The sequence below is a fragment of the Egretta garzetta genome, unplaced genomic scaffold, assembly GCF_000687185.1.
Source record: "Egretta garzetta isolate BGI_Z169 unplaced genomic scaffold, ASM68718v1 scaffold19, whole genome shotgun sequence".
In the NCBI taxonomy this organism is placed as follows: domain Eukaryota; kingdom Metazoa; phylum Chordata; class Aves; order Pelecaniformes; family Ardeidae; genus Egretta; species Egretta garzetta.
In genome coordinates, this window is record NW_009260768.1 from 39,685 (window position 1) to 63,023 (window position 23,339).

The 23,339-nt window shown below is 47.6% G+C and overlaps 1 protein-coding gene across 1 annotated transcript; it reads right to left on the bottom strand.

Annotated features, from left to right (window-relative positions):
- Positions 1-257: 257 nt before the first annotated feature.
- On the bottom strand, positions 258-23,101 carry RGS9 (regulator of G protein signaling 9). Its single transcript, XM_035901556.1, has 16 exons — positions 22,923-23,101; positions 20,178-20,228; positions 19,902-20,008; positions 19,093-19,144; positions 17,990-18,048; positions 17,519-17,595; positions 15,652-15,733; positions 14,635-14,697; positions 8,473-8,502; positions 7,736-7,797; positions 5,310-5,423; positions 4,195-4,310; positions 3,607-3,694; positions 2,955-3,093; positions 1,841-1,926; positions 258-429 (listed from the first exon to the last, which is right to left on the bottom strand). The coding sequence occupies exons 1-16, from the start codon at positions 23,098-23,100 to the stop codon at positions 258-260; spliced, it is 1,476 nt and encodes a 491-aa protein (XP_035757449.1). The 5' UTR covers position 23,101.
- Positions 23,102-23,339: the final 238 nt, after the last annotated feature.

The following is a 23,339-nucleotide window of genomic DNA, read 5'->3' on the forward strand; positions in this document are numbered from 1 at the left end:
GAAGCATCCCCCCTCTGAGGCGTGCGGGGCCCTGCACCCCGAGTCCGGCACAGCCAGCGGCCTGGCTCCGGCAGCACTCCCATGCCTGACATGCCTGGGAAGTGACATCTGCTGCTCCAGAAGCCATGGCAACATGCAGGAAGCAGGCTGCTGGCAGAGCCGGCCTGGGAAACCTAAAGCAGCACTGACACCTTCAGGAAGGGGAGACGAAGCTCAACACCAGCCTCGGCTTGTCTTTTCCCTGCGGGGCTCAGAGCCTACTTGGGAGGTTCCTTCTTGAGCTGGCTTCTGCGATCCAGCTTGCTCATGACCTGCGTGATGTCCACGGTCGTGGCAGCTTCTTTGGCTTTGGCCTCTTCCTCCTGCTGCCTCAGGATGACGGGGCTGGGGCTGGAGCGGAGGTGACGGCGTCCGAATGGGAAAGTGGAGCTGGGTAGACAGTGAGAGAAAGAAGCAGGGCATTACTGAAGAGTAGAAGGGCACCAAAAACTCACCCCTGGTAAGCAAACCTACCAGGAGGGCAAGCTCAGATACAGAGATAGAGGTGTCACTGTCACCCGCACAACAAGAAGGAAGCACAAATGCAGACAAGGTGGTTGAAAGCAGGGCTCGGTGACTCAGTGTCACACATCAGCTGCAGAACTAGTAAAAGCGTAAAGGCAGTCCTGGTCCTTGTCCTCAGGAGGGACTCCAGGGCCAGGAGATGACCAGTACATTGCTCCTTTTCTTGTAAGCATTTGCACGTAACTAACATTCGGGGTGAACCCAAACAACTGCCATCAGTGGAATTTTTTCTAGTGTCCTCAGTAAGATCAAGATAGGGACCAGTACGTGTGTTTCTGGTGTCTGCAATACCCCAAAAAACACCCGCTAGCTGCTTCAGCAAAGCCATTACCAGCAGCAGCGGAAACAAGTGTTAAGCCACTGCTGGATGAGGTGCTAGCTCTTTAGCTTACCTGGGGATGCTGAGTACTGTGTTTCCAGAACAGGCACTGACAAACATGACGGTAGTCACCAGGGGTCAGCCAGCATCTGCCAGCGACCTTGTGATGTGTGGCTCAGGGAAAAACTAACCAAATCCCAGGCAAGTCAGCAGGACGGTTTTTTCCACTGACTTGAAATGGGCTTTAGATGAAACGGTAGTGTGAAAGTCCATGATTCCTCTTTCTTGCTTGCTAGGTTGATGAGTGGAAGAGGAACAGAGAAAGAAGCACACCACCCAGTCTGGCTCTGACATTGCACACTCAGCTTTAAGAAGCAACTGCAGTTCAAATGGCCTAAATTTGCTATACAACCTTCATCTTGGGCTGGAAAAAGCCATTTCAAACCTACCCCTTCTAAGGCCATCTACCTTGTGCCAGCACTCGCTGGCAGGTAAGATGCTGTTTACCCCCATGTGGCTGCCTGTCACCTTCACTTTGCAGGGGGTAAACTGCTTTGCCCAGGCAGAGCCGAGCAGAATCCATGGAGGACCCCTCAGTGGCTCTGTCTCATCTCTGGCAGCCCAGGTTTCAAGGGCAGGAGTTTTGCCATGCCCAGTACACGGTGCTCTCTCCTTCCAGGAAAGGAGCCACGATTGATTCAACAACCACAGCCTTTCTAAACAGACCCAACAGACAAGGCAGCGGAGCAATCAAGTTGATTCTGACTGCACACAAGCCACCTCCGATGGGCTCACAAATAAACAGCAGTATCGGTCTCAAAGCAAGGCTTCTGCTTAGGGAAAAATTTTATTTAATTAAGCGAACATCGAAATCATAGTAATTTTGCCGCAACTTGGGCTTTTTCTACCCTTGCTACAAGAAAAACAAACCCCACAATTACATCGAGTTTCACTTGCCTTTTTTTGACAGTCTCTTGTGGCACAACAGCCTTGGCCAGCATTTCCTTGTATATTGGAGACTTTAAATAGCGGCCATAGGAGTCCTACTAGGAGAAAAGAAGAGAAACTGGTAGTTATGGGCTGCAAACACCCATATTAAAATCACCACCAAATACAGCTGCTCAGGAGCCAGGGAGGCTGGGAACTGGATAATCTCCCCCAGCAGCCCAAGGGACTTTGCATCTTTCAGGCAAATGCAGCTATTTAAATCAATATCCTTTCATCTTGCTGTAAAATTCCCAGGATTTTCCATCTCACAATAAAGTTTCCCAGGTAAGATCCAGACCAAAAGGTCTGAACTGAGCGTAGCTCAGGCCATCAGTGTCTCAGTCATTGCAGGTTGAGGTGCTCATGTTTCAGGAGGCAAACTTTTCAGTAACTAGTGAAAATCAGTATAGTTCTGCTGCTTTCAGAGTCAGTGTGCATTAGCTGCTGTTCTGGCCCATAACGTTCCTTCCTCTTAAGTGTATTTTCTATTGCTCATAAGGAGGAGTTATGGGTTATTTATGGTCACCATGATCTAATGAAAGCCATGACGTACTGCTGACATCAGCCCACAGTCTGCTGCATCAGTCAGACCTAAAAAAAGGGTGTCCATCAACATAAGCACAGAAAAATGTGTGAAAAAACAGTAAGCCTTGAGATGGGCCGTGTGTGGTTGTGCTCTTGGTACAGAACTCATGCAGTTGTATCAATCACAATTGCTACTACCTACCTGCTGAAATCCAGCTGGATACAAGCATCCCCTACAGGGATTCCTCATGTGGCACACAAAGTGATACTAACTGAGTTAAAAGATTTTTGTTCAAGCTTTGAATGAGCTGGTGACCAAACTGGTATTAGAAAGCAGGACTTCCAGCAGACACCTGACCCCCCCTCCACCTTGGGGACATGCTGCCTTAGAGGAAAGAAGCAGCAGCAAAATACAAAGGCCTGAACGAGTGCTTGCTTAAATCAGCAAATTTGAGGGATTTTCGAACAAAGGCCACTTGAAAGTGACAGCTGATAGCACACAAAGGCATGGAAAGGCCCAGAGAACTGGAATCTCCCTAAGGCTTTGGAAACAACAAACCTTTTTCATCAGCATGTAAATGTGGGTCTGAGCAGCATCTAAAACATAACGATGAGGGTGCTTGAGGCCTTTGACCGTAATGCCCATCGTTGTGCCATCAATGTTAATCCAGCGCCTTGCTCCTGGAGCCAGGAAGAGCCTGCAAAGGAGGAGGAATCAACAGTGTCATTAACAACTGGAGACTTCCTGGAGGTTCCTCTGTGCATGAAAGGAAAAGTCTATTCAGCTCCCCACTACAATTTGCTGTCCTGATTTTGGGCAGTCAATCAGTACGACAACGAGACACTTCCTCTTGCACTGTTCACGCACAATATAAACCAAATTTTAGCCCACTGGAAGCAAAAAGGGACTCTCCACTCTCCTCATTGCGGCCGCAAGACCTTTGCTATTCCACACCTTTATTTAAATTACATGCTAAGACCTAAATGTAATAGCAGAGAATAGAGAGGAAAAGTAACTACATAACAAAACAATACTTATGCTTTCATCTTCAAAAGCTCCTTTCCTATGTGGGGACATAAGACAGCCACGTTTGATGACAGCTTACAGAGAAAAGTCTCAGGAATAAATCATTTGGGGAATGACAACGTGTGGAAGAAGGTGATGGGACTCACGTACAAAGAGTTTAAGAATGTAAAATTATCACACTCACTTGTAAATTTCTTCTGCTTTTTCTTTGACCTTGGATTGGTCTCCATACTTGAGATCCTCACAGGCTTCCCAGAAACTCAAATTCTCTCCTGTGTAACAAGGACGCAGTCAGCAGAGAGTGAGACCGAGGAAAACGCAATCCCTTTTATGGACTCCTAAACTGAATTTGTTTTACTCAATGTGTGTTGGCCCCGATTCAGTCTCTCCAATTCTTACAGCTACCTTGAAAATCCCCTCGGGACTGAAGGAGGAGAACAGCTTTCCCCTGCTCTCTGCTCAGGGACAAGCGACACCTGAAAGAGCTTGTGAATTCAGCCAGTTCCAGCTTGCCTGGGAGCAGTCCCCCCACACTGGGAGTGCCCTGGGCTGTATTGTGTGTCCTGTGCCACTAGATGGTATTGCACGCACCGGCTGCACAGCCATTGCCTCCAAAGTCACTTCCACTGCCTTCACTTGGGGACTTTGTCATTGTCTCAGCTCGCAGCACCTACTGCAAAGGCATGGATTTCCACCACTGCTCTGTCTCAGCTGTGCAGCGCCCTGCTGCGTGGCCTAGGCAGGGACAAAGACAGAGGCGCAGCAGACCCACCGCTGAACTCCTTCTTCAGGAAGAGCTGGAAGTTCTGCCGACCTTTCGGGTCTCGTATCAGCTCACTGAAGTTGAAGGCCCATCGCTCCACACGCATTCTGGTGGGGATTTCCACTCTGCACAGGTTGAAAATAAACAGCGCTGCCAGTTTCCTGTGGCCCATCTAATTGGCAGATTAATTAAAACCAAAATGCCCTTTGCTGGAATGCCAAGAGACTTCTCAGCACTCTGTTTTCCAGAATGCTGTAATGAGCTACTGAAGTCATCCCACTAAGTAAGCCGTAATTAAACAACTTGGTACACAGTGGGATGAGGATTTATCTCAGATTGACACTGCTCTCATAACGACGGCCCAGCTTTGCCAGAGGTTTGACTCAGTCCCATTCTGGAGGGGGCACTGGTTGTCGCCCAAAGCTTTGCTTGTCATAAAGGCATTCTGTGAAGGCATCCTTTGGGGCTGTCTAATGGGATATTATCACTCTAACAGGATTGCTGCTCTCAAATGAGAGAACCAGCAATACATTGTATGCTTCAAGCGCGGAGATGCCACTGTGTAATTAGCAAATACCATCTGAATGGAAAACCAAAGGAGACCTCAGAGAAAGGATGGACCACCAGTACATGCCTCCAACCCAAACTCTCTCCTAAGAAAGCAGCCTGAGGTGTATGCAAAGACCAAGGGCCAGTAGTTGAACCCTGAATTGCTACGCCATTGGCAGCACCTAATTTAGCAAGGTTAACGGTAAACCAAGTGCTATACCTGAACGTAACTGGTCATATTCCATTCCTGTGCTAGTAAAAGTGGAATTCACTCATCCAATGGGAGGACTAGAGCCACTCAGCAGGGGCTGAGTGCATACTCCCATCATCAGCTTGGGAATTTCTGCCATGTTAAGGAAGGCTCCACTTGAAGAAGATCATGCTGGAAGTTCAGCATGGAATACTCCCAGGAGACAGTTTCTTTAGCATGGCCAAGCTATGTCAGAAAGGGAACGCTTCCATGCTCATGATCAGAGACCAGCTATCATGACGAAATCAACGGTTCCCTTTTCTGATTTCTATCAGCATAAAGGTCAGCGTAAACCACAAGCTGGCAAGAGAATACAAATACATACAATTTTGCATTGAGATCCCAGAACTCAGGGTCATCTGTTATCCAGGGGTTGCTGGGGAGACATCCAGACAGGATAGGATCATTGGAGAGGAACTGCTCAGAGTACTTCACAAGCCTGCAAGTAAATCCAACAAAATCAAAACATTAATTCACAAGCAGAATTGCAGCCAGCCCCATTACAACCAAATAAATGGTCGCACAGGCTATGGATATCTTCAGAGGTGCAGCCCTATCTGCACGGGGATCTGGAATGGGGCCCCTACCTTACTAGAGAAACTGATTCATCAGCACAGTTAATCTTTCCCATTTCCCAAACAGTAATCTCCTGGTTGTCTTTCAAAGCAGTGATTTTGCCAGCTCAAGTGCTAGGAGATAGAGGAGTCTCTTCCATCACCTCCTTTTGCCTCTTCATTTCAATGAAGTGGGACTAAGCTCCCAAATGGTTTCTGTCTCCTTCTCCAGCCAACTGGCAAAGGCCTGATCCCGCGCTGTTTTGTGCCACACATTGCAGAGAGGAAAGTGCCAGAGAAGAGGAAAGCAAGCGCTGTATTCGCTCAGGGTGGGTTCTCCGCAGCCTTCCCACGGGGCGTGGGAGAGCCCAGGGAGCTGTGGGAGAGGTGAGGGAGTGCTGAGGGCACATCCCAGCTTTTCCTTTCCTCTGCTCACCTACCGCACAGCTCATTCCTCTGCAAATGAGTTTGAGGGCTCAGCACAAAGCAAAAATGTCTCTCTTCTAGCAGGAACCAGACAAACACTTCTCCTACCTTCTAAGTTGGCCAGACTTGTAATTGCAACTGATTTCACTAATGTCCTGGAATTTTAGCTTTCTCCTCCCTTTTTCATTCTTGAAAAATCATCTGGTTTCTGCATTTAAAATTCCTTCCAGGCCAAACTGCTTTCATGTGCTGCAAGCTGGGAGTGCACTGTCCAAGGGCCCGTTGCTAACAGGCACCTTGGCATAGATCCTGCAATTATACAATGCTACTGCACAAAGCATACCACACGTTTGGCACAGAAGTGCTCGATCCTATCTTCTCACTGGAAATGCCAAGGCATTCAGCACCTGCATAATTCACTCCAATCCATATATTCTAATCAAGCTACAAATCCAAACCTGTCAACTCAGGTAACATTGCTCTGTCCTTTTAATGATTAGTGCTTTGCAGCTCCTCCTAAATCAATACAATGCTCTGATATATGAGCACTATCTAGTTTCTGCTTTTATCCTCATCAATAATAATTTGATTTGGACCCAATCCCGCAGCTGAGATGGAGATCCACATTTCCTGAGGATTTTTTGATCTAGGCAATAGGGTTATCCATCAGAAGACTAGGATTAATGTGTGAAAAGCTCCATTGCCAAGCAGTTAACCACCACAAAATTCCTGGAAGGTATTCAGGTGTCTCCAGCTCCCAGTTTGGAAAATTGAGGCAGGAGAATTTTAAGTCACCTGGGAGTCAGTGACAGATGAAATGAGCAGAACTGCTGGTGCCTTGGAAGTTGTGGTTCTCAGAAGACAGCGCTGCTTCCCAGACTCTTTCTCCCATTTCATTCATCCACAACTGTCTTCTCCCAGGGAACAGGCCTGAGCACCTTGTTTATCTCACATGCGATATGAACTTCTGGGTGGCAATGACTGTGTAAAACAGACTGGTGGTGGGGACTGCACCTCTAGGCAACTGGCCAGCACACAAGAATCCAGGCAAGGAATGCCTGTGGCGAATGCACTAATGGCTAATGCTTGGACTGGGAGCTTTGCACTTAAGTGGCTTCATCAAGAATCTGATCAGGAAACACTCCCCCTGAGAAGAGGAATTGCTAATTAATTGCTTGGACGTTCACGGAGAGGTGTGTGTTCCTTCATAATACAGAATAACCAGAGACTTCACCAGCTCTGCTGCCTTCTGGTGAGCATCACCATATGAGCAAGAACACTCAGTGGGGCTGAATCCAGCCCAGCAGGCTGGGAACCAGGGACAGAAGGGTCAGTCTGTCTCTGCTGCTTACTCATCCCACACAGGAAGAGGCACAGGACGGACACACTGCTGCATCCTCACAAGGCAGCCTGCAGAGCTGTGCTGGGTCCCAAGTGCCACAGTCCAGTCCTGACCAGTATAAACATTTGTTGATTTTAGATGCGATCTCAACCGAGAGGCTGGCGCTGCTCTGCAGATATTTATAGCAAAGCTCCTCTTAGCTCCAAGGGAGACTCTTCATCAGGACTGGGACTCTGTCCCCTCCTCTGCCTTATGCCTCCCAGCCCAGGCAACACACAGCCCAGACAGCACAAACAACACTACGTGTGGCCACCACGTCGATTCCTCTGACTGAGTCACCAGCTGCCAGAGCAGACAGCTTAATCATCTCATTAGGAGACGAGCGCTGAAGACTAATTAATGTGTGGACAGAAGGAAATCAGGACTTACCCTCCGAGAGAGACAGAAGATTTCACTCTGGACTTCATGATGGCCTGCTGATAGTACATGATCTGAGAAGGATCAGACACGTCCATGGTTAGGAGCACAGAGATGTGAAGACAAGGCTGTCTCTCTCTGAACCTCAAATATGCCCTCTCCCAGGTAGTGAGGCTAACTACAACAGGGACTGCTTTTCCCCCGTTATTAGATGTCCAAGGAATCAGAGAATGCCTAAACTGTCTTAGTAAAATGGTTGTTTTCAATGATCTTATTGCAAATGTCAGAAGAGCGTTTTGCAATGTGCAAGTAATTAAAAAGCACTCCCCATGCTATATAAAAATTGGATAATAGCTACCATTTGAGGCACCTACAAATGCTCTGGATGATTTAGCACGTAATTATCATTGATCCTTGGCTGTCTCTACACTGGCGCCAGTGGATGTATCGCCTATGATTTCCCCACCACTAATTTTGATCTATTGGATTTTAGCCCTGGTATCTGTCCTTGCTTGAGCCTTCCCGTCACTGGGAGGGCTGCTGGCTGCCTGCAGTGGGAGGTGCGGAGGCAGAAAATGTCCTGAAAGCACACTGACCAAGAGCTCCATGGAGCAGAGACTCTGCTAGCCAAACCCAGGCATTTTTAAAACAGCTCATCCCCTGCAAAGGGGGCTTTGAGCTCCCGTGCAACACTGATATAAGCAATGCATACAGGGTGAACGCCTAGAAGTGAGGGAAGGATCACTTACCTCTCTCCTATAAACGTCCATAGTTTTTTTCTGTAAAATAAAGAAACAAAAATCATTAAATTAGGATGGGTCCTTCCACTCGCATTTTTGGGGGCATGAAAACACTGCCGCAGGGCTGCCATTGTGCAGCACTCTCCAATTAATTCTCATTACAATTAAAAATCAAACACAAGAGCTCAACTAATCAGGGTATCATCAAAGCTAAGAGCATCCACACACCGTAAATCATTCCATTAGCTGTATTTACTGTTTAGCATTGCTTCTTCCATCACAGGCTGCCTGTATGCCTTCAATTAAGGGGTTATTCTAATGGAGCTAAAATAGATTCGTTTACAAGACACAGATTAGATCATTCAATATTAGCTAAAGGAGACAGGAACCAACACATTGCAAAATATAAACACCACAATTAAAAGCCTCAGAAGCAGTATCTGCTGTGCAAAGGGTGCTTACGTCGTGATTTGAATAACTCAGACTATGTTACATGTCATCCACAAATGAGCAAGCAATTGAAGGCAAGAAATTAACTGCAGGGTGTTTATTCACGCAGCTTCCTTTGAAGCACAGTTACTTTGTGTGAAATAAACTTCAGGAGGGAGAAGGAAAGACAGCTACGTCAGGGATGCTCCTAGTGAGCCTTTAAAGGCTTTACGCGGTGCTTCAGTTCTTCATCTCCCATTTTAGCCAACAAGATCTGCATCCCAGAATTATTCTATCAAATGAACCCCGTGGCAGATGCGGGTCTGCAGGGTGTCTTGGTGAAGTGCATTTCGTGAGCAATGAGGGATGAAGCATCTGGTATGGAATGCCACAGGCAGCCTGCTTCTCCCGTCTTCTCACCAGAGAACCTGCACCCTGAGCTGCCCCTATTTTGGGAAATGCAAGACGCTCTCCCAAGCTGCTTTGTGAGGGGACCATCATGGGGACACTGGTGCAGATCTGCTTTTGCATTTTAATCATTATCACTAGTCCTGCTCAGGAGGGAGAAACTGCTCTCTCTATGGAAGAAAAACATGCATATTTTTGCTGAAACATGGTTGGTTTTGAGAGGGCACACTCACCATTTCAGCAGCAGGAGCCAGATACGCAGCAGATCAGCCAATCTGTACAGCACTACCATGAAGCCAGCCCATCTGATCCTAACACAAATCTAGCCTGGCCAGTATAGTACTAACAGATATCCTCACTGTGGCATTGCAAGGGGAGGAAGCTTTTTCTGCTGGAAACACCACAACCAGCTCTGAATGACTGCAGTAATCTCAGCAGGGACAAACAGGAAAGCAAACGGTAGCTGCACCAGCAGCAACGCTCTGCTGGCCACACACAGGGAACTGCATGCGAGGGAGTAAGGGCTGACACATCAGGGGGAGGAAAAAGCTCTTGGACAACAGGATCATTGGTCACACGGCTGTACAGCCTCCCTTGCTGATTCAAAGGCTCCCGGGACATCTTATAAATGATGGCAGATACATGGACTAAAGAACAGCTTTCCACTCTTCTCTGCTCTCAGCAGCACCCCTGATGCCAGGCCAGCTTCCATGCAGACACCATTTCTTCCCCCCATTTCTACAGTGTCATCATTGTTTCAGATAGACTGTAGAAATGGAAGGTAAAAAAAGATTTTAAAAATCACCTGCTTGTGCAGAGAAATTCACTGCATTTACTGTCCTAGAAGCGTCCTCTTTAGAGAACTTTGTTTCTGTTTCAGGCCAGCTATTTCCTGCACAATAGGAGTTTGTTATCTTCTTGGGGAACCTGAGATAGAAACCAGGCCCCATCAGATTTACAAGTGCCAGCTGAACTGTTCCATTTGATGGAACTTACGTGTGGCTAGGGCATTTACTTTAGGAAAATCAACACGTAAAAATCATTTGATGGTTTTAAAAGGCCCCTCATTTCTTCCTCTGTTTTGTCAAGTGGGTGCCTCAGACAGGCCTGGTGCAGTAAGGTGAGGAGAGGTGGATGCTGGCGTTGTGGCTTGATGGCAGCTCAAGTGGTAGTAAAGTTGTGTTATCTTCTACAGGGGTCTTAGAGGCAGGCAGCACACCACACACACACGAGACAAACAGCTGGTGGGAAAGAGAAAAAGAACACGGTAAGTTAAATGTTAAATAGAGAAAGAAAGGCATGAATTAAAATACAGTCACAACAGAAAATTATATGTGGGTGAGTAAAAATCAAAGCTAATGCCATGCCTGCCAACAAGGAAAGGTTTTTTTTAAAGTGCATCCTACACCAAGGATCCCCTCCTGCCACAGCCTGAGCATGCAGGTCCTGGGAAAACCAGGGGGGCTTTGGTGGAGTGCTCCAGGGTGGGGAGGGGATTTGCCAAGGCTCGCACAGAAAAGGGGGCTACAGCATGAGAAGGGCTGAGCATCACCGAGTAGCTGCACACACTCTGAACCGGAGCAGAATCAAAGAGGAGCCCAGTGCTGAACACCCTACCGAGGGCTGCCGGTGCCAGCTGCGCTCAGCCCCTTCCAGTTCTCAAATCCGCAGTAACTGGGATGAATCTCAGCTATTTCACCCCAGAGCTGTGCATCATTTCATCTCCCTTTCTCCCATAACCAGTTTCCAGCTTTGCTGCTGGTACACAGGACCCTGAATACTCTCCACATCCTACTTAGCACTGCCAGTCCCTACCATCCTACTCATCCTTACCCCCTGCTGCTGACAGCAGCAATGCCAAAGTGCCCCGTACCACCCACCCATCCTCCCTCATTTGGAAGGAAATCATATTTGGAACAAAAGAGTCATTTCGTATAATGAGATTAATTTTGCAATGCCCTTAACGAGTGACTTATCGCAATTACCGCAGATAAGCTCCCCAGCCCTGCAGGCTTCAAATCAAAATGGCAATTAGTGAAAGGCCTGGTCCGTCTCGGGCTAGTGTCGCGTGCTGTTAACCATCCTCCTCCCCAGATACACAGCAGCACTCCAACACCCTGCACGGCCTCGTCACACCCCGCTGCCACCAGCTGAGCGCTCCCCATGCACGCAAGCAAGGGCTGCAAAGCTCAGCTGGGAGCCAGCCAGGACCTGCTTGAGAGCCCTGGGTCTGAAGCTGATCCACTTGGCTGAAGCCACCAGCTCCTACAAGAGCTGAGACATCTGCTAATTCCCAGCTAACCATTCGCACGGACGTCCTCTGCTCTCAGTGTGGGTCTTCCTGACCACATTGTGGAGATAATGGTCATTATGTTTTTGCCTGTCTGGCCACCATTCAGTGTTTACAGAGGCCATAAACAGCAGGGCAACAGCTTTTGTGTGTACGCCCAGATGGAGCTTGGAGGGAAGAACCAGCACAGGCCACTTTTCCAGAGCTCATTTGGGACCAGGGCACTGCAATTCACCCCTGCACTCTGCCTCGGATGCTGCAGCACGCTCTGTCCGCACATGCAGCTCAGCAAGCTGTGAGGATGACCACAGGGATCCCACACAGAGCACCAGCTGCCGAGCACGGGGCAGTGCCAGCACAGCTCGGGCTTCCCTCCACAGCTCACTTTATTGCAAAAAAACCTGTGGGCACTGCCTCTCTGACACTGTGGTGGCAAACAGCACTCCAGCACGCACACAGCTCTGCTTCTGCGCACATGAACGCCTCTTCTTGGGTGCAGATGAGGGCCTTTCCCTAAGTGCAGCCAGCTGGGAGCCCTGCATGCCAGAGGCAAATTCTGAATCTAGCGTTAAGACTATCTCAACATGCATCTCCACTGGGCTGGTGCTTCCAGCCCAACAGCTGGAAATCCAACCTGTAACAGTCCATATGCCTGGTTTCATTCAAATTGGGGGTTCTCCCCTACCTTATTTATCTGCTTCTGACCCTGTTATTTCAAAAGACACGATGGGCACAGCAGAAGTTGTGCATTTATCAGGCAGCCAAACTGACAGAGACTTGTGAAATTAAAGGCCAGCAATGTCTACGATGACCTGTGGCTGATTTACTGCGTACAAGAAGGCAGGGCGTTTCATTCAGTAGTCCCTGAATCTAGTGCAGTGATTTTTGGCTAAGCTAAAGCACCTTTCAGAAAGCTGCTCTGGTTACAGAAGGCGGCAGGCGGGTACCAGCAGGGAGTCAGAGGGCTCTGGCAGTTGCCTGGTAACTCTCGAAGCAGTGAGGCTCCATCATGAGCCTGAGACCTGGGTAACAAAAGGCTAAAGCATCCCTTAATTAGCTGTTCAATGGATGGCTACTTCTGCCTTATTCCTCCTGCCCAGCTACAACTCCTAACTCATTATAACCATGAGGGATGCTCATGGGTCAGTAATGAAAGTCCTCTGCAAAGCAGTTTGATGTTTGGCTGAGCACCTGTTTATCCCCAGAGGACTCTATCAGTTAGGGAGGGAGCAGCCCACCGAAGGGTCTCAGGCAAGTGAGAGAGATGTTCATGCCAATATCAGCTTCAAAGAAGTCATTCTGATGTCAGAAATTAATTATCATGGGGGATATTTTCTTTCTCGGCTGTCAAGATAAAAGAAAACTAATTGGCCAACAAAGTGAAGCTAGATTGAGCAGGAACAGAGACAGAAATCAAATAAATGGGCACTGGATTCATGCACTCATTTTCTGCTCTCATGGTTTCACCCATGCCAGAGTCAGGGGCTGGGCCCACAGAAAACATCAATAAAAGTCCACACTGCCTTCAGCAGGGGTAAAATATGGCTAACAAAGCACAGTCCGGCTCAGCTTTACCGGCGGAGCTTGGGCCATCCTTGCTGCTCACCAAAGGCTGTTGAGCCACAGGTGTTTGTGAGAGCAGCCTGCACAAATACAACAAAACCCCAAACCTGCTAGTCCAAAGGTGGCTCTATGTGGGCTTTTGGCTGTCTAGTGTATCATCAATTGCTCTTTCAAAAGCAAAAAAAAAAAGGAGCAAGAAGAACCTTTCCTCTTCAGCTCAGTCTCCAGAGAGGAGACATAGTCCAGAGATCAGCTTAAAGGAAAAAGGCAGTGAAGTCACCCCAAAGCCGGCATCCTTTGGCTCATGCCCTCCCTGGAGTCTCTGCCGACAGGAGGAATCAACCACCTCCCTTACGTCCAGGGTGGGATTGAACGGAGATCCCTCAGCTCACTTCCGCTGTGCTACCAAGCAGCTGGCAGATGGCTACGGGCTTTCAGACCGTTTGCAAACCTAAAATCTCCTTCCATGTCAGCTGTAAAACTGTGGGCGAGAAGTTGGCTTACTCCTCTTTTCCATCCCTCTCCCTTTCCTCCACTCCTTTTCTTTTTTAAAAAAGAGAGACGTTTTGGCAGCTGCTACTTACAGCAAGGAAAAAAAAATACACCCCAACCCTACATTTTGCTCATTTTCAGTCTCTATAGCAACAGAACACAGTTGGCCAAAGCAATTATCCTGCCTCTGGCTGTTGAAATGTTTAAAGGCTGTTACACAAATGAGAAGTTGTGAGAATACAGCGAGTGTGATTGCAGTAACATTTGCATTTAATTGCTGAGAGACACTTTGACTTCACTTCCAAATGAACACCGTTAAGTGCACAAATGCAGGGTCGCTTAAAAGGATGGAGAAAGAGAAGAGCAGCTCCAGCTCCTCATCCACTGGCTGCATTTGTCTTATTGTGGACTCTGAACCAGTCCCACCCAGTTACAGCCTCCACTGCCAAGTTCATTAATTCTGTTTATGGTCTAGCTATACAACGAGCATTTTTAGGCAACATTTTATGTCTCCTATCCACCACACCAACTTCTCCATCTTCTTTCCACACATTACCCTTCTGGGGGTATTCTGTCATTTTATTTTAAACCTGGATCTTTCCTCTGATCTTTTACACCCCACAACCCCCACCCCCACTCCATTCGCCACTAATAAAAAGGCAGCAACAAGCATCTGGAGGTAAAGGATTCCTTAATTCAGTTTCACCGGAAAAGAAAACATGTCCTGTAGCTAAACACTCACACTCACTGGTGTGGCAAGAAAGCTGACAAGGTATTTTCCAGCCAAAAGATGCTGCCAAAGCCTATTTTGAGGGCCCCACGCCCTGGACAATGAGACAGCTTCAACTTCTGGCCCGTTTGGCTGTCACAGCTGAGCTGACTCGCTCAGCCTGCGGTGCCCATAAAAACCACAATCCCAGGGATATTGTCTGGGTCCTCCCAAACAAATTTAGTAGGTGTGAAAAGAAAACCTGTCTCACCTGGTTTACCTTATTTTCATTGGGATCCGTTACGCGGTCTAATCCATACTCTAGGACGTCTAGCATGCCGGGCTGTTACGAACAAGAAACATCAATAGCTTTGTAACTCATTTGTTTTAAAGCTTGTGGTTCAAACAAATGCATGAGGAGACCCCCGAGCCCTGAAGGGCTCCACTGTCAGCAGCTCCCAGCCCCGTGAACCTGGCAATGCTCCCCTCCGAGCATGGGTGCGACAGCCGGACCTCCCTCCCTCCCTTGCACCTTTGAGAGAAACCAAGGAGAAAGTTGTGGACGGAGGGCAGGCCAGGGCTGACCCCTTCCCCAAGGAGAAGCGACAGCGTGCACAGCCTAGAGGCCGTGCCCACGGCTGTGCCCTTAGTGTGTGGGAGTTTTCCCCAGTTGGCTGCGGGGAGGGCACCACCGAGGCACTAAAGCCACACGCCGACATCCTCTACTTACAGGAGTTCGGTTCACAAGCCAGTAGGCTCTCTCCTGGCAGTCCAGCGCGTACCTGTCCGCCTTCTTCCGCTCCTTCCCTGCCCTGCAAAGCCAAGAACAGGGTTAAACTCTACCAGAGAAATTAATGAATTTTGCTCTCCTAAAACCAGTGGGATGAGAAAGGGGGCACACCTCCAGTACCCCCCACCCCAGGAGTCCCAGCCTAACTGTGCGATGCTCTGATGCAGCCTCGACCACATCTTATCCCAGCTAATTCCGGACTGCAGATTAGCCTGTTCACATGGCCACACATGACTGTAGATTTTGAGAAATCATCATCTTCCTGGGCGCAGCTGGGAGCAAACACATCCTCTTTTGATTAGACAGACAGCCCTTCGGTACAGTTTTACAGTAACAACCCGCTACTTGCGGTCAGCCCTGCTGCCTCATGTTCATCCATCTCCAACGTCCCCGGGGCAGTATTTGAGGACTGCCATGCAGAGATACATCCTGGACACGTCTCATCTTTGTCTTGCAGTAAACAGGGGCATAAGGCACTAAAGCCACACGCCGACATCCTCTACTTACAGGAGTTCGGTTCACAAGCCAGTAGGCTCTCTCCTGGCAGTCCAGCGCGTACCTGTCCGCCTTCTTCCGCTCCTTCCCTGCCCTGCAAAGCCAAGAACAGGGTTAAACTCTACCAGAGAAATTAATGAATTTTGCTCTCCTAAAACCAGTGGGATGAGAAAGGGGGCACACCTCCAGTACCCCCCACCCCAGGAGTCCCAGCCTAACTGTGCGATGCTCTGATGCAGCCTCGACCACATCTTATCCCAGCTAATTCCGGACTGCAGATTAGCCTGTTCACATGGCCACACATGACTGTAGATTTTGAGAAATCATCATCTTCCTGGGCGCAGCTGGGAGCAAACACATCCTCTTTTGATTAGACAGACAGCCCTTCGGTACAGTTTTACAGTAACAACCCGCTACTTGCGGTCAGCCCTGCTGCCTCATGTTCATCCATCTCCAACGTCCCCGGGGCAGTATTTGAGGACTGCCATGCAGAGATACATCCTGGACACGTCTCATCTTTGTCTTGCAGTAAACAGGGGCATTTCTCACAGAAATGATTTGGAAATGGGACCAAGCAGTGTTCCCAGGCACTAAAACCCAAATCACCTCTACTATTAAATAAAAGAAGCACCAGCATGGTTTGGGCTTGGACCAACTAATTTTTTCCCAGACAAGTCCTGGGCACAATTTGGGACTTAGCACAGGCAAGGGAGCATTCCCAAAAGGCTGTTTGCATGTGGCCACCCTGCTGTGGTTAACAGGGTAAATGCGGGCTGTTCTGCACCAGTCTGCCCCAGCAGCATCATCAAACAGCCTCAGACGTGTTTAATCTGTTCAGACACAGTCTCGGTATCTAACTTTAAAACTGCATTTGGCATCTCTTAGCCCAAGTCTGACCTCAATTTACAAGAACAACAGTCTCCTATTTAATGAGACAGTTATCTGATGAGCCATATTCTGATGACTTGGCTACCAGCCCAGTGAAGAGAGAAACACTACTGAACAGCAGAGGCAGCGCCTGCTGTGCTGGGAGGTAAAAAAAAAAAAAAGGTAAAAGGAATCCACAGAAGTAGGAAAGATCCTATGTGCAAAGGAGTAATCCCTCCTCATGTTCACTAACTTTCCTGGGAATGTGAAGGATTCAGCTCCTAAAGTCAAATCATTTTTGCTGGGTGTCTAAGCATGCACTTCAGAGTTTTCACCACAAGTCCCTCCTGGGAACAGTTACTGCTTCCTGATTCAGGCCATTCAGTTCAGCTGTGAGACATTCGCAAGCAGTAATTGAACCAGACCAATAACAGGTCCTAAGTCCAGTGGCCTGATCCACAAATGCTCATGGACAACCCTGAGCTTTTTAAAAGCAGCTGTCTAATGAGGGCTTGCATGCTGCAGCATCAGGCCTCGGCTTCTTCAGGGAGTCACATCAGGTGCAAAATCTAAACCTCCCCTTGCACGCTTACCGCATGTGCAAAAACCATTTGCAAAGAGGCGTGCGTATGTTCGCAGGAAAGGCACCCACCCCCGCCCGTGCTCTCACAAACCACACTGATTCCACATCTTTGGCGGACAAATGCCAGGCGGGGAGAGAAACGCAGGTGCAGCAGGCGAGCGCGAGGCTTTGCAAGCGGGCATCCAGTCATTTGAAAACATCTGAAATCTTCCACTGATGAAACGTGAAGTGAACAAAGTTTACTTGTTAAATGGAGGAACCCCAAGCTGATATGAAAGGCAGGTTTGTTTCGCAATCTTGAGGTGCACTTGCAAGTTATTTTAAAGCTGCAGTTTTTAAACTGTAATTTAACTGTGTACCAAGACAGTGAAGATCTGCCTCCTCATACCCTCCCTGATGATGCAAATAAGGGAACATAAGTCAACTCACTTATACTGCTCTTTGGCTTGCATAATAACAAAATCCCACTTGTAGTTTATTTTTTGATTGAGCATGTTGTAATGTTCCTGGAATAAAAATAAAAAAAGCAGTTAGTGTGAAAATTCTGGACAAGGCGCTCCCATGCTAGGGTTTTCTTGACCTTCCATAGCTAAGCTAGGCCAGGCTGGCAACCAAGCCAAGAAATCTGGGTTGTTCTAGACGTAATAACATGCATTGCAACAGTTCAAAATACCACTGGAAGGAGAGGAATTATCCTTGCTAAAATTATCATTGACTTCAGAGTATTTTCCTATACTGGCCACTTTTTCACCTCCAAAATTTTGGCTTTTGACACTACTGGAGTAACACCTCATGCAGTTGAAGAGGTGATTTTTTGCCACACTCCATTCATTAGCAACAGAGGGCTAAAGCTATAGCAAATGAGGGGCTTGCAAAGGAACAGGTACAGCATCGCCTTACCTTTTCATATTCTTCTAAAATCCCTTTCCTCTTAATGTTCTTCTTTGCTAGGTAAATTGCTGTGGAGGGAAGAAGCAAACAAGTAGTCAGTTAGACCAACACATCGAAGAGTAATTAAAAGTTTACCCACATGACAAACACAGCAATCTTTGTCTGTTACAATAACTTCCCACACACCAGCTCCAAGCTCACAAAAGCTCACTGAAGAAAAATTAAGTTGGTGCTTTCACTTTGTTGCTTCACGAGCCAGTGGCCAGGCTAGGAGCAGCCACGCAGAACAGCAGCGTGTGCCTTCTGCCAGCAGTCACCCCTCTCCTTTGGGAACTCAGCCAGGGCTTCATGGGTCAAAGGATACTGGACCAAATTTTCAAGATGTTGAGGTTCTTCAGAGTTTGACCTCCAAGTTTTCCAAATACAGGCCAATGTTTTCTTCCAAGTTCTATGAAAAACACTCCAATCTAAAATGGGCTTTTTTATTTCCTAAGAAAGATCTACAGCATAATGTAGATAAAAGCCACGGAGGACAATCTTGGTATAAACAAATCAGTCTGTGAACTGCACAGCCCACAGGAGCAAGCCAAGCTGATCAGCCCAATTTTCATGACCAGCCTTATAACAAAAAGGATTATAAAGGCAATAAAAGATTGATATGGAAAGAGCCATCGGGAAATACTGGGAGCCACCGTGCATTATATAAGAAACTATTTCTGAATGGAGGGCTTGATCCCAATCTACAGGAAGACAGTCTTGGGCTCAGATCCAGGAATACACTTAACTACTCAAGAAAATCCAACCTTGTGTTTAAAGACCTCCCTACCCAGCAGAGGAATATGTTCTGGTCTGATGGATTTTTGTGGAACATCAGAGAAGCTTAGGCACTTTCCCTCATCAAGGCCACCACAAGGCGGTCACACCCAGAGCGTTCCCTCAATTCAGCATTACTGAGAATTATTCACAAGATAGTAGGAAAGAAAATGCAAGGGCTGGTCATTGCATGTGGACACACAGCACAAAAAGATGAACAGCAAACACGGTGCAGGACTGCGTGCACAAACACATGGGCTTGCACTATGCCTCCTAACACGTGCAATGCTATCACTTACCATAGTCTGTGTCATCAGCAGGCCAGCTCTGTGCAGGCCAGAAATAAGGGGTCTGCAGGAAAACAAGCCTTTTGTTAGTGCACAGTAGCCTTGAACTCACGCCAAGAGGCACACAGCATCACTCAAGCCAGAGGGAGAGGAAAGTTCTCCTCTGGTATACTCAGAGCCCTGGCTCCTTAGCTGCATGTCAGTTTGCACAACGGTGTGGGCCAGCTGCAGCAGGAGAATCGAGGTCAGCAGACTGCCACAGCCAAATCCACTCCTGCTCTGCAGTCAGTTAACTGCTGCCTGAGCATTCAGACTGAGATGCTGGAGCCTGACTTGGCACCATGTGGGAACCAGACCCCTCATTCAAACTACAAACGAGGGTACCCTGTAATTTCCTATCGTGGTGGAAACAGTCCAGCCATGAACCTTGATAACATCCCGTTATTACTGTGCTTTTTGTATATCCATTATTCAGTGTCCCCAGATCATTTTGTTTTCAACCAGCGATTCCATTTGCTACTTTAAGACCTGGAAGGGAACACACATTTGGAAAAAAGCACAGCTATTTTGAATTTCAACAAGTACACTAATTTAGTTGAAGGAATTATCACAGCTTGCCTGTAAACTGTAATCTGATACACAGAACTGGGGGAACTGGCCTGAGGCTTCTCTGTGGAGCCCTTCCTCCTGTACACTGAATGATTAGCATGGCTACACAGCATGACCTTGCGACTACAGCTCCTGGGGAATTGCCCCAGCTGCCTGTGTTTAAAACTAGCACTGAAGTCCCTCTCAATGGCTTTAGACAAGGTGCAACTCACTTGAAACCTGTACAGGCTGCCATCTGTCTTAAGGGTGAGATTCTTTGGCTCCTGAAGAGGGTAGATGTATCCGTATTTGACAAACAGGTCGCCCAGGTGGAGTGCCTCTGAAAATGGAGAAGCAGACGTTTTGATTGCACAGAAACAGTTCACTGGAATTTAAAAGTGATCTGCTGCTCTGGAGAGAAGAATTCACCTAAGCGGTTTTGTCTATGGAGACCCCAAAGTTTTACAGCTCAAAGCTGAAAAAGCTTCAGTTTTTACATTTCTACCCACCTTCCTCAGTGATCTGCAAGCGCTGGAGAATCCACTGCAATATATCATTACCTGCAAAGGAAAGAAAATGTCAGGTGCTTGAAATTGGGAGTGCGCCAAAATCCACGGGCCAAAACAAGACCTCTCCAGTCCTCACCCCTCACGGTGCTCTGGATCCCACCGAGTGCACAGACCCCTTCTTGCAAACATGCTTTCAAGTACACCATGCAAGAGAATCAGAGATAAAGTGCATTGCCAGTTTCTCGCTGGCCATGCTGTCATTCAGGCTTTCTCCTGACCAAGCAGCATCAGAGCATCAGTCCCTGTGAGCAGGAGCCCGAGGCAGGCAGTGACCTTAGGATGGCACAGTGCGAGTGTGCAGAAGCACAAGTAGCCTAAGCAACACTTAAACCCCCATCATTGGCTTAGAAAGGACTTAAGCAATGCAACAGCTTCCATGCCCAGCGAAGGTGAAGTGCCCCTGGTTTTGCACCATCTCGTCTTGAAAAAGGGTCACCGCAAAGTACTTCCAGATTCACAGAGCACGGTCCTGTCTCAGTTTTAGTAAGAGACCAGTGACCGGTCCTCTCGAGTCCTTTAAGAGACACAACTTTCAGTGCAGAAAGGATGTCTGAGTCTCAGATCCAAGTTGTAGTGGTCACAGGACACACCAAAGGGAAAAAAAGATTTCTGCATTGACAAACACTTCATCTTTCCCAGTTCTTTTGGTGGGGTGTGGCCAGTCATACCCATAGTCAGCACAAATCTCCAGCAGTTTTAGTTTTATGTACTGGGGGGGGGGCAAATATCATGAACCTCCTTTCATTTAAACAGGGCAAAAATGTGCTCATTCCCTGATCAATTACAGGTCTTTTCCTCTAAATGTCCCCGAGGATTGCAGGTTGAGGTGTTGACCTTCCTTGACATTACAGTGATGACTTAACTTTCTAATAGGGGCTCAGAGCTCTTATCCTACCGCCTACTTCCTGAAATAGATGAAATTAAAGGATTATCTCATCACTCATCTCTAGACAGCTCTCTCTGTAAGCATTTTCCCCCAAAGGTGTGCATTTAACATGGAGGTTTATTTGCCCTTCCTGTTGTGAGCCATTTTACTGACACTGAATTTAACTACTTAGCTTCCTGCACGTGAAGAGCCAAGCTCTCTTCAGTGGGTCTGTGCCCACTGCTCTGAGGTCTTCACCGTTCCCTCCCTACACATGAATCAGCCTCTTTTGCAACACCCAGAAGCCAATCAGCACATAATGCAACTTGTGCAGCACTAAAAATACCACAGTTTAGAGCGTGATGACTGCCACGCAAGGAGACTGTAATTCCCTAGCCTATGAGAAGTTAACTAGAATTTATGACTTATGCAAGAGGGAACTTGTAGCAATTCTGGTTAAGGAACCAGAATAAAGCAGACAGCACGCAAAGAGGATGAGCACCAACGGGCATCTTCCCTCCACATCATCTAGCCATGGACTTTTAGGAAGTGGTATTTTACTTTGGTCAGACATCAAGAGAAGTACTTGTTCCCCCTGCGCTTAATCTAGTTGGCACATCATCTTCAGTACAGGGAAAACTTTTCTGCAATGCTGCCTTAACAGCTAAGGGAGGCAAGGCCAGATCCTTTGCAGATGCAAAGCACTCCACGAAATTCAGCTGCATAATAGCTATGTAAGCCAGGGCATGGTTTGTACTGTAATGCATGGAGGGTGCTGCTGAGAACAAGCTTCAGATGTTGTCCAAGTTCTCCTTGGTTCTCCCTTTCACTGACTGACTGTACCCATGGGCAAGTGACTTCATCTCCATGCCTCTGCTACCTCATTTTAAAAGAAAAAAAAAAAATTGGGGCAAACAACACACACGGTTTACAGGGCTTTGCAAATATAGTGGGGAAAAATTACTCTATTTGGCTAAGTTGTCTCTTGAGTTGCCTGGAGCAAGCTCACTGGTGTCAGTGGGAGTTTTTGTTCTGGATTTCAAAGTGCTGCAGAAAGACCAAAGCAGGAGGAGAAAACTTTGGTACAGTACATGTGAATATTTATAGCGGAGGATGCCTCACAAGAGCTTTTGTGGAGGCTTGGAGAACATGGAAGCAGTGGTACTGATAGCGCCCTGTGAAAGGAGCTAGCAGGCACAAAGGAGACTGTGCTAAGAGCTGCCTGCAATGCCATACGTGACACAGCACAGCTCCCTGCCTGCTTCTTCTTCAGCCTGCTTGAAGGAGGAAAAGTCATCATTTAGAGGCAGAGAAGTGGGCTGAATATTTTGTTCTTTTCCTGCGTACTAAGAAAAATTATTAGCAGAAAATGTTAAAAGGGAGACTAACTGTTTGTTGTTCATTTCTGAAGTTCAGTCTGATTCCAGTCTGCCTATTTTAACAGGATTTTAATATTTATCCTAATTTGTGATCCAGCCCCACCAAGAAGATGACAGGTCTGGAGGCTGAAGCACCTATTATTCTGCATGCTAAGAGGAAGCAAGGTCACTTGAGTTAAACTCACATGAGGCAGCTAAAAGTGCATGATTATCAATCTTTGTGTCTCTGATTCAATGAGCTAGGAGTGAAATGAGACATGAGCGAGAATGAGATAGAGGGGGTGGGTATGTCCCAAAGGATATATGGCAAATATTTATTGGGAACACAGGCTTCGGTATATGCCCAGGCAGCAGTAACCCTGGGGTGGCCATGGGGTCTGCACACAGCTTTTCTTTGATGAACCTCCTTGGCCCGGTCCCTTCCCCTGGCGAAGCTCTTACCTGCCACAGCGTGTGGGATGTTTGTGATCAGCACCCTCTGCGTCTGCGTCTTGATGCCCGTATCCGGATTCTGCATCTCCATCATAAGCGCTTCAATCTGCAAAGCATGGCAGGGATGGGACGTATGACAGGAGCGGACAGGAGGGAGCCCTGGGAGCACCGCAGCCCTAGGCAGCATCCCAGAGAGGCAACGGATGCAGTGACCACAGTCATCTCTAAACCTCCCCTTTCCATCAGGGATGCCACCTCCAAACCATGTCAGCTTTCACACTGACTCACAGTATCTCTCCCTCTTACAGAAGACACACATACAGCCAGGTTTAGCAGACAAGGGACAGGATGTAACCGCTCCAGGAGAGCTGAACTAAAAAAAAATTAAATAAAGAAAATCTCTGCTAACTCCCTCTTACAGAAGAC